Source organism: Sorex fumeus, unplaced genomic scaffold (assembly GCF_029834395.1).
Source record: "Sorex fumeus unplaced genomic scaffold, SorFum_2.1 ptg000035l, whole genome shotgun sequence".
In the NCBI taxonomy this organism is placed as follows: Eukaryota; Metazoa; Chordata; class Mammalia; order Eulipotyphla; family Soricidae; genus Sorex; species Sorex fumeus.
Window position 1 is genome coordinate 821,194 of NW_026606092.1, and position 15,821 is coordinate 837,014.

A 15,821-nucleotide genomic window follows, 5' to 3' on the forward strand; every position below is an offset into this window, starting at 1 on the left:
AGGACTTAGTCCTGGCTCTGTGCTCAGAAATCACTCTTGGCAATCTTAGAAGGCCCTATGGGGAGGCCTAAGGATCGAACCTGCGCTGGCCGTGCACAAGGCAAGCTCTCTGCCCACTGTACTATCACTCCAGACTCCAAGCTGTGAGGTTTTGAAAACTTGTGATAAGGGACAGCAGGGAAATCCTACTCATTATGAGGAAACCCTCATGTGAGACAAAGACACTTAAAACTCACAAGACTTCAGCTGGTCATCATTAGCTGGTCTGATCTCTAGGAAGACCTAGCAGATCTTCCCTAATCACAGAGTAGCTAAATTACTTTACCGTGCCTTTGCTATCCAACCACAGTACCATCTAAAAGTGATTTCTTCTTTTTGTTTTTAAGTGGCACTCAGCTCAATGTCCAGGGGTTGCTGCGGGTGGGCTAGGAGTTACTCTGCAGTGCTGAGTCTCAGTCTCAGGCCTCCTGCATGCAAAGCTGTGCTCCACTAAGCGCTCTCTCTGGCCCCAGCAAATTTCTTCTTAAATGCCTGTTCTGATTTCCACTTATTATCAGCATCATCAGTCTTTTGGACTATCAAGTTCTCCCTGTTTTGTTTTAAATTTTGTTTTACTGCCCCATTCCTGTACTGTGGTTGTGTTGGTGGCGTCTGTTCCTCTGGTGCTCACGGGAGATTGCACACATGTTGCAACACCACGAATCCCACTGGTACTTGGCAATGTTTTTGGGGCAGTGCCAGGTTTCACACTTAGAGCCTCACTCAAGCCTGCAGGGCAGACACTGAGCCACATTCCTGGGTTGTCAGATAAATTCTTAAATGCTTTTAATTGGCAATGCCAGCAGGAATATTGTCATCCTTCCTTATATCAGCAACATGTTTTAAAAACACTTTTGGTTCCGGAGAGGGAGAACAGGCACATGATGAGCCCTTTCCTGTGGGTGGAGAGAGTGTGCAGAAGGCGATGGTGGGAGGTGTGGGAAAGGGAGAGGAGATGGTGGTGGAGCCTGGAGAAGTGAGAAGCCTCTAGGCAGAGCTGCTGAGACCTGGGTGGGCTGCTTGGTGATGGGGACAAACACCAGTATTTCTGCGGTACCGTTGGGGGTGGATTTGAAACTGAAAAGCTTAGTTCAAAACATACTCCTTGTAGATGATATAAGAAACCTGAAGCAACGTGACTTCACTGAGCTTCCAATGTACATATTGTTTTTCTGTGTTAAAAGCTCTCAAGCACTAGAGAAATGGTATAGGGGCTAAGGTTCTTGCCTTGCATATAGCCAACCCCTGTCCCATCCCCAGCACTGCCTAGGTCCCCCAGGCACTGCCAGTAGTGATCCCTGGACACAAAACCTTGAGTAAGCCCTGAACATCAGGAGGTGTGGCCCAAAACAAAGTAAAACAAACTAAGCTAATTATCTTTTAATAGTAAAAGTCTAAAGACATTGGGGTAGGGGCTGGAGCGATAGCACAGCGGGTAGGGCATTTGCTTTGCACGCCTCTGACCTGGGTTCAATTCCCAGCATCCCACATGGTCCCCCAAGCCTGCCAGCAGTAATTCCTGAGTGCAGAGCCAGGAGTAACTCCTGATCATCACTGGGTGTGAACCAAAAAATCAAAAAATTAAAAAATTAAAAATGAAGTCATTGGGCTAGAAAAATAATACAGTGGGAAGGGCTCTTGCCTTGCATGTGGCCCACCTGGGTTAGATCTTCAGCACCCCATATGGTCCATTGAGTCCCACCAGAAGTAATTCTTAAGTTCAGAGCCGATAGTAAGCCCTGGGCACTGCCAATGTGGCACAAAAATAAAAAACAAAAGTCTTTTAAGACATTAATATTGGGTTATTTTCCCCCTAATGGTCACATCACACCACAAGAAGCTACCAAAAGTATCCTGCCCACACAGCAGAGTCTGGCAAACTCCCCATGGCATATTCAGTATGCCAAAAACCAGTAACAATGATGGATCTCATTCCCCTGACCCTGAAAGAGCCTTGGATGTGAAACTTTTTAAAATCTCAGGGCTAGGATGAAGGAGACGTTACTGGGGCCTGCTCGAGACAATCGATGACCAACAGGATGACAGTGATACAGTGAATGGTCACATTCAAGTTCAGTATTCTCCCTTCGTCCCTTTTATCCCTTCTATCTCAGACCTACCATATTGAATTCCTGTCCTTGTTTTTATTTTTAATCCTGGTTCTGTGTTATAGATCACTCCTGGCAGGCTCAGGGGACCATATGAGGTGCCAGGGTTGAACCCAGGTTTGTCACGTGCAAGTCAAGCATCCTACCTGCTGTACTGTCTCCCTGGCCCCAGAGAATCCCTGTCCTTTTTTCTCAAGTACAAATTTCAGAACAGGAGTCCCACACTTGCTGCAGGGGTTGCCTTGTGGTTGTGATGCTTGCGAGACTGGAGTCACCAATGGCAGTGCTGGTGGACTCATTCTTGGCACGTAGGGCAATGCTGGACATCTAACTCTTGGTCTCATGCCTGCACGGCAATTGCTCTACCACTGACATCTCCTGTCCCTTCCACCCTGTCTTCATGAAATATAAATATTTTCAGGATGAAAAATATTGGCCCAAAATTCCCAGTGAGAGCTAGAGTGAGAGCATATTCCTGAGCACTGCTGGATGCGCCTCCTCGAATAAAAGAAAATTTAAGTGGAAAGTTTCAAATACAGTGAAAAGTATAATTAATCCCCATCATTCTCCTTCGGTTATTATAAAACATCGTCAATTTTGTTGCATGTATATACCTGCCACTTGTCTCAGACACCCACAGAATTATTTATTTATTTATTTTTGTTTTGGGGCCTGGGCTGGAGTGATAGCACAGCGGGTAGGATGTTTGCCTTGAACGCTGCTGACCCGGTTGACCCGAGTTCGATTCCTCTGTCCCTCTCGGAGAGCCCAACAAGCTACCAAGAGTATCTCACCCGCATGGCAAAGCCTGGCAAGCTACTGGTGATGTATTTGATATGCCAAATACAGTAACAACAAGTCTCACAATGTTACTGGGGCCGCTCGAGCAAACCGATGAACAATGGGAGGACAGTGACAGTGACAGTGACAGTTTTGGGGCCACATCTACTGATGCTCAGGGGTTACTCCTGGCTCTGCACTCAGGAATTACTCCTGGCAGTAGTCAGGGGACCATATGGGATGCTGGCAGTACAATCCAGGTTGGCTGCATGCAAGGTAAAAATGCATGTGTTATCACTACATTACCTTATTTTATCATTTACATTAAATTTTTATAAGGGTTGTGAATTTTCAAAGAAAAGGCAGAGGCATGCGGGAAATTCGAGTGTTCGGTGTTGCTGACCTGCAGCGAAGGACGGAGGAAAGACTGGAGAACAGAGAAAAAGCCCCAGACTGGTTGGTAGTCAGTTTACCAAGAAATTAAACAGTCAAAAGTTAGGTGTGTGGGACCCATGCTCACAAACCACCTCTGTTTCAGCTGTACAAGCTCATTTATTGGCCTTATTTCAGAGACCCGTAGATAAATCCTGAAAGAGATCAAAAGCCGCAGTTAATCTTGGACCTGCGCATGACTGGGGTAAATTGGAGGGGCCAGGTTGGCATGTGCCTGCACAGGCAGAGCCCCAAGCAGCCGCTTGCTTCTGCAATCCAAAATTGCTGCCGTACCCACATCTCATGATGGACCTCACCAAGATGTAATCTGCTGAAAATTCAGGTATAAGGGTTTTGTGACTGAAATCTCCAGGCTTTCACGGAGTTAGGGTGGGCTACCTGGCCCCACTTCCCAATACACATGGAAGCACTGGCGGTCACCTCTACAAACCAGCTCCAGAGCCACCCTGTAAACTCTATTACTGGCCTTGCTTCAGAGACTGATAAATAAATCTTGAAAGAGATCAAAAGCCAGAGACACAGAAGTGAGTGCCGAAAAACACCACAAAGCCGGAGATCTCTCTGGGCCCCATACCAGGCCAATTTCACTGGGGCACCATAGATGGAGTAGGTGCAGTCTCCCCACCTACTTCAGATAAAATCCCGGTGACCAAGAGCTTCCACAAGCAAGGCCCAGGTATTCGGGTTCTAGGATTAAATCTTCATGCTGCATGGTGGCAGAGATGCTGGGCTGTCCCTCTCCGCCCGCTCATCAGCCTAGCTGTCACACCCATAGTGTGCCTCCAGGTGCCATCTTAGCACACCAACAGCGCTGGCCCAGAGATGCCCAACTGAATTCCAAAATGGATTAGTGCCCTACAGAAATGTCTCTGGAACCCAACCATTTACAATTTAGGATTTCAGAAGCTCATGGCTGCAGCCCCTGTGAACGAGCAATGGACAATAAATAATCTAGCATCTGCCCCTGTCAGGCAGGCTTGAAAGGTGGTGGGAAAATTCAAGCAAAACTTAATGCCCAAAAGTAGAGAGAGAGTATTGGGAAAATTGCCTGACATGGAGGCAGGGTGAGGACTGAGATGGGGGTATGAATATACTGGGGACACTGGTGGTGGAAAGTGTAGGGTGTAGGAGTAGGGATGGGCGTTCGATCATTATATGGCTGAATCTCAAACATGAAAGCTTTAAACTATCTCATGGTGATTTAATTTTTTTTTTAAAAAAGTTTGTTTTTTGTTCTGTTTTATTTGTTACTGTTGTTGCATGCCGGGGACAAAGGTCCCACAGGCAAGGCATGTGCCCTGTCATATCTCTGGCCCTGTTTCTTGTTGTTGTTGTTGTTGTTGTTGGACAGGTGTGCCCACACTCATCATGCTTGGGGATTATTCCTTACTCCATGTTCAGGGATCCCTCTTGTTGAGCTCAGGGAACCATATAGGATGCTGGGGATTGAACCTGTGTTGGCTGCATGCAAGGCAAATGTCCTACTGGCTATATTATTGTTCCAGTCTACTTTGTTTATCTTCATGTAGGAATTAAATCATATGGTATTTGTTACCTCTCTTACCAATTTCACTTAGCACTTAGACTTTCAGACTTATTTCATGTAGTGTCCTCTAACTTCATCCATGTTGCTTCAAATGGCACAACCTCATCTCGTTTTTTAACTGTTGCATATAATCTATTATATATATGTACACATACACACACATACACCACACACACACATATATACATATATATATATATATAGAGAGAGAGAGAGAGAGAGTGTGTGTACATAGATTCCCTCTTTTTTATCCAGTCATCCATTGATGGGTACATTCACTACAACTGCAAATTGCTTTCAGGGCAAATATTCCTGCTGTTTGGCCCCAAGTCACCTTCCTTACAGTTCCATGGGGTTGGGGAAAGCAGGGACAGTTTCTCTCAGACTCTCCATCTCAGACTTTCTGTTCCACTCTAGCAGTGCAGGATAAGGAGAGTATAGGAAGGACCATAACAGCAAAGCTCAGCTTAGCAAATTTGGTAAATTTCCTCCAAGAAATGTTAAAGCAGAGTTTTGAAGACCTCTCGAGATTTCTGTCTTCATTTAGATGTAAAATCCCTTACTGTATTGCTGACTTTGTTATGCTTTTAAGAAGGAAGATGTTTTTTAATTGAATCATAGCTAAATACTCAGTTACATAGTTGTTCATGACTGGATTTTAGTCATATAATGTTCCAAAACCCATCCCTTCACCAGTGTACATTTCCCACAACCAATGTTGAAGATTTCATGCAACTTTTTTTTTGTTTTTTTGTTTGTTTTTTGGGTCACACCCAACAATACTCAGAGGTTACTCCTGGCTTTGCACTCAGGAATTACTCCTGGTGGTGCTTGAGGAACCATATGGGATGCCGGGGATTGAACCCGGGTGGGCCGCGTGCAAGGCAAGCGCCCTACCCGCTGTGCTATCGCTCCAGCCGCAGATTTTATGCAACTTTTTAAGTTGTTTTTAATTTGAGGATAATAAACCCTATTAAAGAAAACAGATACTCAGCTCTTCTCACATAACTTTTTTTTTATTGAATCACCATGAGATACAAAGCTTTTATGTTTGAGTTTCAATCATACATCCCTCCACCAGTGCACATTCTCCATCATCAGTGTCCCTAGTATACCCCCCCCCCTTTTCCAACCCTCCCCCTGCCTCCATGGCAGACAATTTCCCTGATACTCTTTCTCTACTTTGGGGCATTATAGTTTACAATACAGATACTGAGCAGTTATCACGTTTGGTCCTTTATCTACTTTCAGCACACGTCTCCCATCTCGAATAATTCCTCCAACCATCATTGTCTTAGTGATCCCTTCTCTATTCCAGCTGCCTTCTCCCCCAGCTCATGAGACAGGCTTCCAAGTATGGGGCAATATTCCTGGCCCTTGTGTCTACTGTTCTTGGGTGTCTGTCTCATATTATGTTATTTTACATCTCACAAATGAGTGTAGTCCTTCTGTGTCCATCCCTCTCTTTCTGAATCATTTCACTTAGCATGATACTCTCCATGTCCATCCACTTATAGGCAAATTTCATGATTTCATCTCTCCTAACAGCTGCAGAGTATTCCATTGTGTAGATATACCAAAGTTTCTTTAACCAGTCCTCTGTTCTTGGGCACTAGGATTGTTTCCAGATTCTGGCTATTGTGAACAGTGCTGCAATGAACATACAGGTGCAGGTGCCATTTTTACTGTGCTTTTTTGCACCCTCAGGATATATTTACAGAAGCGGTATTTTGGGGTCATATGGAAGCTCAATTTCTAGTTTTTGAAGGAATACCCATATTGTTTTCCAAAAATGCTGGACCAGTCAGCATTCTCACATAACTTTTTCATTTTCATTAGAATTAATATCTTGGTTGTACCCTACCCCCAAAATTTTAATATCTTTATCTCCTTTAAAGTTCTACATGTGTTTCGTTAATGTATCCCCAAACTCTCCATGGATTACACAAATCTCAGTAAATTCAGATTCCCTGGGTATTCTCTCAGTTTTATTTCTGGAACAAATCACTCCCAAATTTCTTTGATCTGCTCTGATCTTGATTTGATATCTGTAAAAAATCTTTGAGAGCGGCCAAGGGGAGGCCCCAAAAGCTCTGCCCCTAGCCGCCCGTTTTCAGGGTGGGCCCAAGCCGCTCCCGCAGCCAGGGCTGCCTGGGTCGTGGGGCAGACGATGGAGGAAATCAGGGCCAAGTCGGTTGATTGATCAGATACTGTTTATTCCATTCTCCCCACGCGCCTGCTCCAGTCTATCTGAGCCTCCCATTCTAGTCTCCACTGCTCCTCATTCCCTTCTCCTTCTGTCTCTCCCGCTCATCACTCCATGCTCCATCTCGCAGCCTGGACTCTCTCTCTCTCTCCACGTGCCTGCTCCTGTATTCTACCTTCTTCTCTCTCTGTCCTCCTTGCTAGTCTCTCCAAGGTCCATCTTGCCACCCTGCTCTCTCCTATCTCTAGCTCTCTTGCAGTCTGGGCTGACACTGCACACAGTAAGGCAGTAAAATCAACATAAGAAAGCCCTTCCTGAGGACCCACCTAATAGGTATTCTAAAGCCCTTCCTGACTGCCCCAGGCAAAATACCTCCTTAAGGTGTTTTTTCTCTTTTCTTCAGTCCAATAACTATCAACATATCAATACTAGCTATTTTTGTATGGACACAGTAAGAGATAACATTGAGACTTGTAGGGCTGCTTTCCTGGGAATATGTTGCCACAGACTCAGACTACAGCACTCAGGCCAGATTAATCATTCCTAACCCTAGCAGGGTCCAAATCTAGTTATTACTTTTTGGATCATGACAGCATTTGTCTATGAACAAGCTCTTAACTTATAGTTGAGCATTATGGAGCTTTGGCCAGGCCCATCTCGATCCCAGGGTAGCACATAGCTTACTGCTTGCCCTGGTTCCATCCAGTCCCTTGTCGGGACCCTGCTTTGGGGGACGCTAGGAAGTAAAGGCAGCTGAGGCTTACGTGAGAGAACAGATGCCCAGGAGGGAAATATCACTGAGAGTCACATTACAAAAACATATCTTCTTGTGTCCATACAAAAAAGGACATTGCTCTGAATAAACAAACACAAACACTGTACTCCCGTTGTTCATCAATTTACTCGAGCGGGACCAGTAACATCTCCATTTTGAGACTTGTTGTTACTGTGTTTGGCATATAGAATACGTCACGGGTAGCTTGCCAGGCTTTGCCGTGCGGGCAAGATACTCTTGGTAGCTTGCCGGGTTCTTCATCTGCAGACCCTGAGGATATAGGCTTCCTCCCCATGAAGTTCCTCTTTTTGGACTTCCCTTTTAATCCGATTAATTTTAGTGATTCAGCCCAAAGAAGACCATCACCACTCCCAGCCTCCCTGGTAACCTCCTTAGCAACGGACTTTTACCTGGTAAGAAGCTTCACATAGGGGCAGGCTGGAGAAACCCTATAAAGGCCACCTTGAAAAAAGGAAGGGCGCGCATATGCTGCCAGAGCCCATGTGCTGCTTGCGCCCATGTGGCCGAGCACATGTGGTGCCCGAGCACATGTGGCGCCTGCATCTCCCCTCTTGAGATGTGTACTTTTCATGCTTTTGTGTCTAATGCTAGGATATATGTAGGGGCTCTCTCCGCCCTTGGAGAAGCCCGTGTTCTCTCTTGAATACGTTACTCTCTCTCATTCTTTCCCTCTCCACACCTTAAAAATCCTCCAAATAAAATCTATTTATTTCACTGCTCGTCTATTCCTGAAATTCTTTCTGCGAGGTGAGACAAGAACCAGTAACCCTGGGTTCCAGGTGGCAGTGGCGGTTGGGGAGAAAATGACTGTCTTTCTCCTCCCCACTTCACATAAGTCACCCGTGGGGCCCACCGACATCAACGAGACATGCGGGGCCTCACCAGATAGGGGTAGAACCGGCCCTTTCCTCCCCATCCCAATGAGACCCTGAGTCACCGCCGACAAGCTGCCTCTCTGGTTCCTGATCAAGCTGATTAACGGCCATGATCCCAGAGACTCAGAAACAAATCTGGAAACCCAGCAGCTTTTGGCAGAAATGCATCCGGACCTCATACAAGGTGGCCACCGCCTAAGAGCTTATTGGAAAGCCAGGTATGAGCTGGTGGTGACGGGGCAACTGCACTCTCATGGGAAGGGGGACTGTACCGGCTCGTCCTTCATGCCCTACCGAGGTCACGAGTTGCCCCCCACGAGCGCCCCTCCGGCACAGCCATGGCTCCAGAGCAAAAGAACTTAGTCCAGAGCCCAGCAGCTTGCAGCAGAAAAGTGAATGGACCATGCATTAAACGAAGGCACCATGCCTTCCCGGGAGGGAAAGGGTGTTGCTCCCTTCCACCTTTCCCCACTCCAGCAGCAAGGTGGCCACCTCAGAGCTTATAGGAAAGCCAGATATGAGCCGACAGTGATGGGGCAACTGCAGCCTCATGGGAAGGGCAGTGGTACCGGCTTGTCCTTCAGGCCCTACGAGGTCACAAGTTGCCCTCCACGAGCAGCTCTCTGGCACAGCCATAACACCAGACGCACAGAAATCAATCTCGCAATTATCTGACTCTTTGCAGAAATCCAAAATCATGCAACCGCGATAGCGGCCGCTCGACATTATATGATTCTCATAACCAGCTATAGAAAACAAAGGCCTTTTCACCAATTCTGATTGTTGGGGGGGAAATTCTAAACAATAATGGTGCATCTTTTGTTGAAATAATGAATGTAATTAATTTAGAGAAGAGTTAAGTAGAAATCATCTGCCTCACAGGCATTGCAAGGGGTGGGAGGGGGGTATATTGGGGTTCTTGGTGATAAAAAATGAGTACTGGTGAAGGGAAAGGTGTTTGATCATTGTATGACCGAGACTTAAACCTGAAAGTTTAGTAACTTTTCCCACAATGATTCAATAAATAAATATAAGAAGAAAAAAAAATAAAATTATAAAAAAAAAAGTAAGGTGGAGTTCATGCCCAATTCAATCAGCTAATCAGTGGCTGAATAAATAGCAGTACTCCTACATAAAAAAAATGCTGAATATTTTTCTTCATTTTGCTTGGTACATTTATATTTATGGGTAAAGTAACGCCTTTTTATAGCCAAATAATATTTCATTGTATGGATATTTCACATTTTGTTTATGTAGTATTATGAATAGAGCTTTAATGAACACTTGTCTACAAATTTTGTTTGAAAAAAAAAAAGTTTTGTTTTAAAAAAGGTCACCCCCATCAAAAATAGGGAGAGGAAGTGAACAGAAACTTCCTCAGAGAAGAAATTCAAATAGCCAAAAGACACATGAAAAAATGCTCCGCATCACTAATCATCAGGGAGATGCAAATCAAAACAATACTGATATATCATCTCACATCACAGAGACTGACACATATCCAAAACAACAAGAGCAACCAGTGCTGGAATGGATGTGGGGAAAAAGGGACTCTCCTTCATTGTTGGTGGGACTGTCAATTGGTCCAGTCTTCTTGGGAAAAAATATAGACATTTCTCAAAAACAAAACAAAACAAAAAACAAACTAGAAATAGAACTCCCACCGGACCCAGCAATACCACTTCTGAACATATACCCAAGGCCTCCCCCCAAAAAAAATTTAAAAAAAGTAAAAATGCCATCTGCATTTCTATGTTCACTGCAGCACTATTAACAATAGCCAGAATCTGAAAACAACCTAAGTACCTCAGAACAGACAAGTGGATAAAGAAACTATGATACATATACCCAGTGGAATATTACACAGCCATTAGGAAAAAATTGCTTATAAATGAATGCAGATGGAGACTTTTGTGCTAAATGAAATGAAGGAGAGGACAGATAGAGAATGACTGCATTCATTTGTGGGATATAAAAATATTTATATATAATCACTTGATTACTTGACATCCCGTTACTCATCGATTTGCTCGAGCGGAAGCCAGTAACATCTCCATTTGTCCCTGTCGCGTGCTAGTGTAGCCTAATGGCATCTGCTCACTCCAGGAACAGGAAGAGCCTCAAACCAATCGTTTAGAGTTTTGACGAAGAAGTCTGATCATCTCGTAGGTGGGCGGCCATGCGATCTTTTGACGTCCTGTGAAATCCAGTCTGTAATGGCTCTAGTCCAGCGGTCGACTCTAAATCTCATTGCGTGTCCAGCTCATCTGATTTTTGACGCCTTGGCAAATGAGACAGCGTTCCTGATTCTTGACCATTGACAGAGGTCAGAACTCCGGATTCTTTCTCTCACTTGAGTGAAGCGTGATACTCCAAGCATAGCTCTTTCAATTTCTCTTTGGGAGACACGAATAGCGTTCTCATTCTGTTTGCATAGGGCCCAGGTCTCTGAGGCGTATATTAATGCAGGAAGAACAGTGGAATCTGAGAGATGTGCCTGGAGCCGGAGCTTCTTCATCCTCCTAGCTATTTCTTCGATGCTCTTGAAGGCGTTCCAAGCCGCTCTCTTCCTCCTGTGCAACTCAGGTGCCAGGTCAATAGTCATGTTGACTTCTCGACTTAGGTACACATAACTGTTGCATTCGGAGATGGTCGTTCCGTTGAGAGCGAATGTTTCTCAAAAACATTGTCTTCACAGCTGGGTAGTGCAGGTAGTGGATTATATATATAAGACAAATATGCAAGACCAGGCAAAGTAGGGGCCAAGACTGATCAATGGTTGGGGTGAGGGCAAAGGGCAGTTAGGAAGGGACCAATAATAGTTGGCAAAGCAAAGAACGAAAATGGTAGGATTTTTAAATTTTTTTGTTAAGTGAACCCTAAAAGACCCTGATGAGCAAACATATCTTTGGGATTTCTCTTTGGGGAAACTTATATTCCCCAGAGAAAATTTTCCAAACCTTTGCTATTGTTTATCTTGCACTTGTTTGCCTTTGCTTGGAATAAGTTTTCTCAGGTTTGCTTAACCAGTTAACATTCGGGTGGGTTTGGTTCTTCTTTTTCTCCTTCTCCTTCTCCTTCTCCTTCTCCTTCTTCTTCTCCCTCTCCCTCTCCCTCTCCTCCTCCTTCTCTTCCTCCTCCTCCTCCTCTTCCTCTTCTTCTTCTCCTTCTTCTTCTCCTCCTCCTCTTCCTCCTCCTCCTCCTCTTCTTCTTCTGTTGCTACTGTTCTCTTTTCTCTTTCTCTTTAAATCACCTAGAAGAAAGTTCATCTTTCTCCCAAACCCGTGGGGAGAGAAAAGAACTGTACATCTCTTTCCCAGCCCATTTCTTTCTTCTAAGTTTGATTTTAGGGCCACACTCAATGGTGTTTAGGGATTCTCCCCAAACCCCGCCCTCTGTTGCTGGGGTCGTTCCCAGTGGTGCTGAGGATCTTGAGGTGCCTGGGATCCAACCCTGTCCTCCTGCATGCAAAGTATGTGCACCGCTCGTGTCCTTTGAATTAGCTCCCTGGCCCTCCATCCTTATTTCTTCAGGATAATTTTAGTTTTGGATAATGGCAGGATCATGTAGAAAGGTTTTGGCACAAACTGCTCTAAAATTTTATATATATCGTATGTATATAAATTGCGTGTATATAAATTGTTTTGGGCTGGAGCGATAGCACAGCAGGTAGGGCGTTGGCCTTACAAGCGGCCAACATGGCCGACCCGACTTCGATTCCTCCGCCCCTCTCGCCCGGCAAGGTACCGAGAGTATTCGATATGCCAAACACAGTAACAACAAAGTCTCCAATGGAGACGTTACTGGGCCTGCTCGAGCAAATCGACGATCAACGGGAGGGCCTTTACCTTACCTTTACCTAAATTGTTTTATGTGTGTGTGTATATATATATATATATATATATATATATACATATATATATGTAAATGCTTTTGTCTTGTAACAATTACTAACTCCTAGGAGTATAACGCTGACCCACGTATCCGCCCGGTGAAGTCCCGATTCAAAGCAAGAAAGGATGGAAAATGAGATTAGAAAAGATGCGCATGACAGCTGGGAGGGGAAAAAAAAAAACCTGCTTCAAAGGGTCCAAGTCTACCTACGCGCCTCTCCCGGGCCTAGAGGTGGGAGGAGGGCTCCGATCTTGCCAGTGATTGGTTGGCCTCTCCGACCAGTCACACGCTGAGTATGATTTCGCTAAGACTCATGTCCCACCTCCTCGTAAGCATTGGAGCCTACGTTCACAAATGAGAATGGGGTACACGAGAGAGACAGAACGTTTAGCCAATGAAACTTTGTGGTGTTAAGGGGCGTCTGAAGCCGCCGCCAGGTTGAGGGCGGAAGGAGTGGCTCTGGCTAAGGAGGGGAACGGAAGATGGCGGCAGAAACGCTGCTGTCCAGTCTGTTGGGGCTGCTGCTTCTAGGGCTCCTGTTCCCCGCAAGAGTGACTGGTGGTGTCGGGAGCCTGAATCTGGAGGAGCTGAGTGAGATGCGTTATGGGATTGAGATCCTGCCGTTGCCTGTCATGGGAGGGCAGGTGAGGAAGCGTAGAGGCGACGAGAGTCCGGGGCAAAGGGGAAGGGGAAAGCTAGAAGAAGGAGGGCGGCGTTGGCGTCTGAGGCGGGAGCTGGAGGAGACTCGAGAAGAGGCGGCTGGGTCTTTCCGACGACTTCCGAGGATCGCGGTCTGAGACCCGTTCCCCTGTGGTCGGGGACCGGGAGGGGTGGGGCTTCCCGCTGTCAGGTCCCAGTTCCGGATCGAAACGCCCAGACCCCGCCCCTGTGGAGGGGTGGGAATGTGCTCAGCCCTGCAGGCGGCTGGACCGGAGCCTCTTTCTGGGCCGGGCGCTTCCCCAGGATCTGAAGAGGGATCCCCTTGTTCTCCCTGACCCCAGCCTCTCTTTGCTTCCCTGCCCCCCGACTCCCCTTCTCCCCAGAGCCAAGCCTCGGATGTGGTGATTGTCTCCTCTAAGTACAAGCAGCGCTATGAATGCCGCCTGCCCGCAGGAGCGATTCACTTCCAGCGCGAAAGGGAGGAGGAGGCACCTGCTTACCAAGGGCCTGGGATCCCTGAGTTGTTGAGCCCCATGAAAGATGCTCCCTGCCTGCTGAAGGTGAAGGGGACTGGGCGGGAGGGGATGAAGTGTGGGATCTACACATCTGTATGAGAACCTGAGTGCCGGTGAATGGGCGGGGAGAGGGGATTCGGGAGGGCCTGGGGGAGTTAAGAGGGCCACTGGAGAGCAAACATCAGTCACACATATGAAGCAGCAGTCCCAGCTGTCATGCGCATCTTTTCTAATCTACATTAACCTGCGCTGAATGTAGAGAGTTCGAATGGAAGATCTCCGAGTAAGCCTTAATCCAAGTTTCTGAAGACACGTGCTTTCCCTCTGAGTCACATCCCTTGCCCATGGCACTGTTAACCATCTAAAAATCATCTTATTAATGGAGTCATCAGTTTATTTAGTTTTGAGCCAGTCCCAGTACTAAAATGTAAGTTCACGGGGGCTGGAGCAATAGCACAGCGGGTAGGGCGTTTGCCTTGCACGCAGCCAACATGGCCGACACAGGTTCGATTCCCAGCATCCCATATGGTCCCCCGAGCATCGCCAGGAGCAATTCCTGAGTGCATGAGCCGGGAGTAACCCCTGAGCATCGCCGGGTGTGACCCAAAAAGCAAAAAAAAAAAAGAAAAGTTCAGGAGGTCAAGAGAATTTACCTACTTCACAGCCAGTGGTTTGAAAGCTCAAAGAGTGTTGTAAAAGTTTAAATAATATTTTACTTTATTGCTACGTTTCCTATATCCTACATTCTTTTCTTATGTTTCCCTGGTTTTGATTTTTTTAAATTTTTTTTTTAGTCACACCCAGCTGTGCTCAGAGCTTATGCCTGGCTTTACACTAGAGATCACTCGTGGTGGCTCAGGGGACTATATGGGGGGCCAGAGGATGAGTCTAGGTTGACTGTGTGCAAGGCAAACACCTTACTCTCTGTACTTTCCCTCTGACCCTGTTTCTCTGGTCTTAATAATTCCAGGAAGCCACAATTATCTTTACGGAGGGTGCAGAATTTTTTTTTAATGTTTAAAAGGAGGACCTGGAGTGATAATACAATACCTAAGGTCCTTGCCTTGTATGTGACAAACCCAAGTTTGATCCCCAGTATCCCATTTGGTTACCCTTGCACCATCAGGAGCAACTCCTGAGTGCAGAGCCAAGAGTAAGCCCTTGGCATTGCCAGGTGTGGTCCCCAAGCCAAAATTAAATAAATGTTTAAAAGGAAGGGAGGGGCAGTGAGCAGTGAGAGTGCTCAGGGGGTTAATGCACATACTTTGCTGAGTTCTATCCCCAGTACCATATGGTACCCTGAGCACGGGACATAATTGCTCTTCAATCACTGCTGCTCATGCACTTCCAAAAAAAAAAAACGGAGGAATAGAAAAACCACAAATGAATAACATGCTTTATTTTTTTTTTTAATTTTTATTAGTGAAACACCATGAGGTACAGTTGTAGACTTACAAATTTTTGTGCTTGGGTTTCACTGATACAATGATCGAATACTCATCCCTCCACCAGTGCCCATTCTCCACCACCACCAGTCCCAGTATCCCTCCCACCCCCCATCCCCCCATCCCACCCTACCACTGTGGCAGGGCATTCCCCTCCATTATCTCTCTCCTTTTGAGTGCTGTGGTTTGCAAAAGAGACATTGAGTGGCAATCCTTTTTTTTATTAAAAATTTTTTTAATAGTGAGACATCATGAGGTACAGTTGCAGACTTACACATTTTTGTGCTTGAGTTTCAATTATACAATGATCAAATACCCATCCCTCATCAGTGCCCATTTCCTACCACCACGGAACCCAGTATCCCTCCCATCCCCCATTCCCCCCATTCCACCTTTCCTCTGTGGCAGGGCATTCCCCTCTGTTCTCTCTCTCCTTTTGGGTGTTGTGGTTTGCAAAATAAACATTGAGTGGCAATCATGTTTGGCCTATAGTCTACTTTCAGC

General features: G+C 46.0%; 1 protein-coding gene across 3 annotated transcripts in view; it reads left to right on the forward strand.

Annotated features, from left to right (window-relative positions):
* Positions 1-13,135: 13,135 nt before the first annotated feature.
* OS9 (OS9 endoplasmic reticulum lectin) overlaps positions 13,136-15,821 on the forward strand; it is a 39,942-nt gene continuing 37,256 nt past the window's right edge. For all 3 annotated transcript variants that reach the window (XM_056117606.1, XM_056117607.1, XM_056117608.1), the window contains exons 1-2: positions 13,136-13,341; positions 13,741-13,917. In XM_056117606.1, coding sequence (XP_055973581.1) covers positions 13,180-13,341; positions 13,741-13,917 — 339 coding nt within the window. In that variant the 5' untranslated portion in view covers positions 13,136-13,179. The remainder of the gene's footprint in view (positions 13,342-13,740; positions 13,918-15,821) is intronic.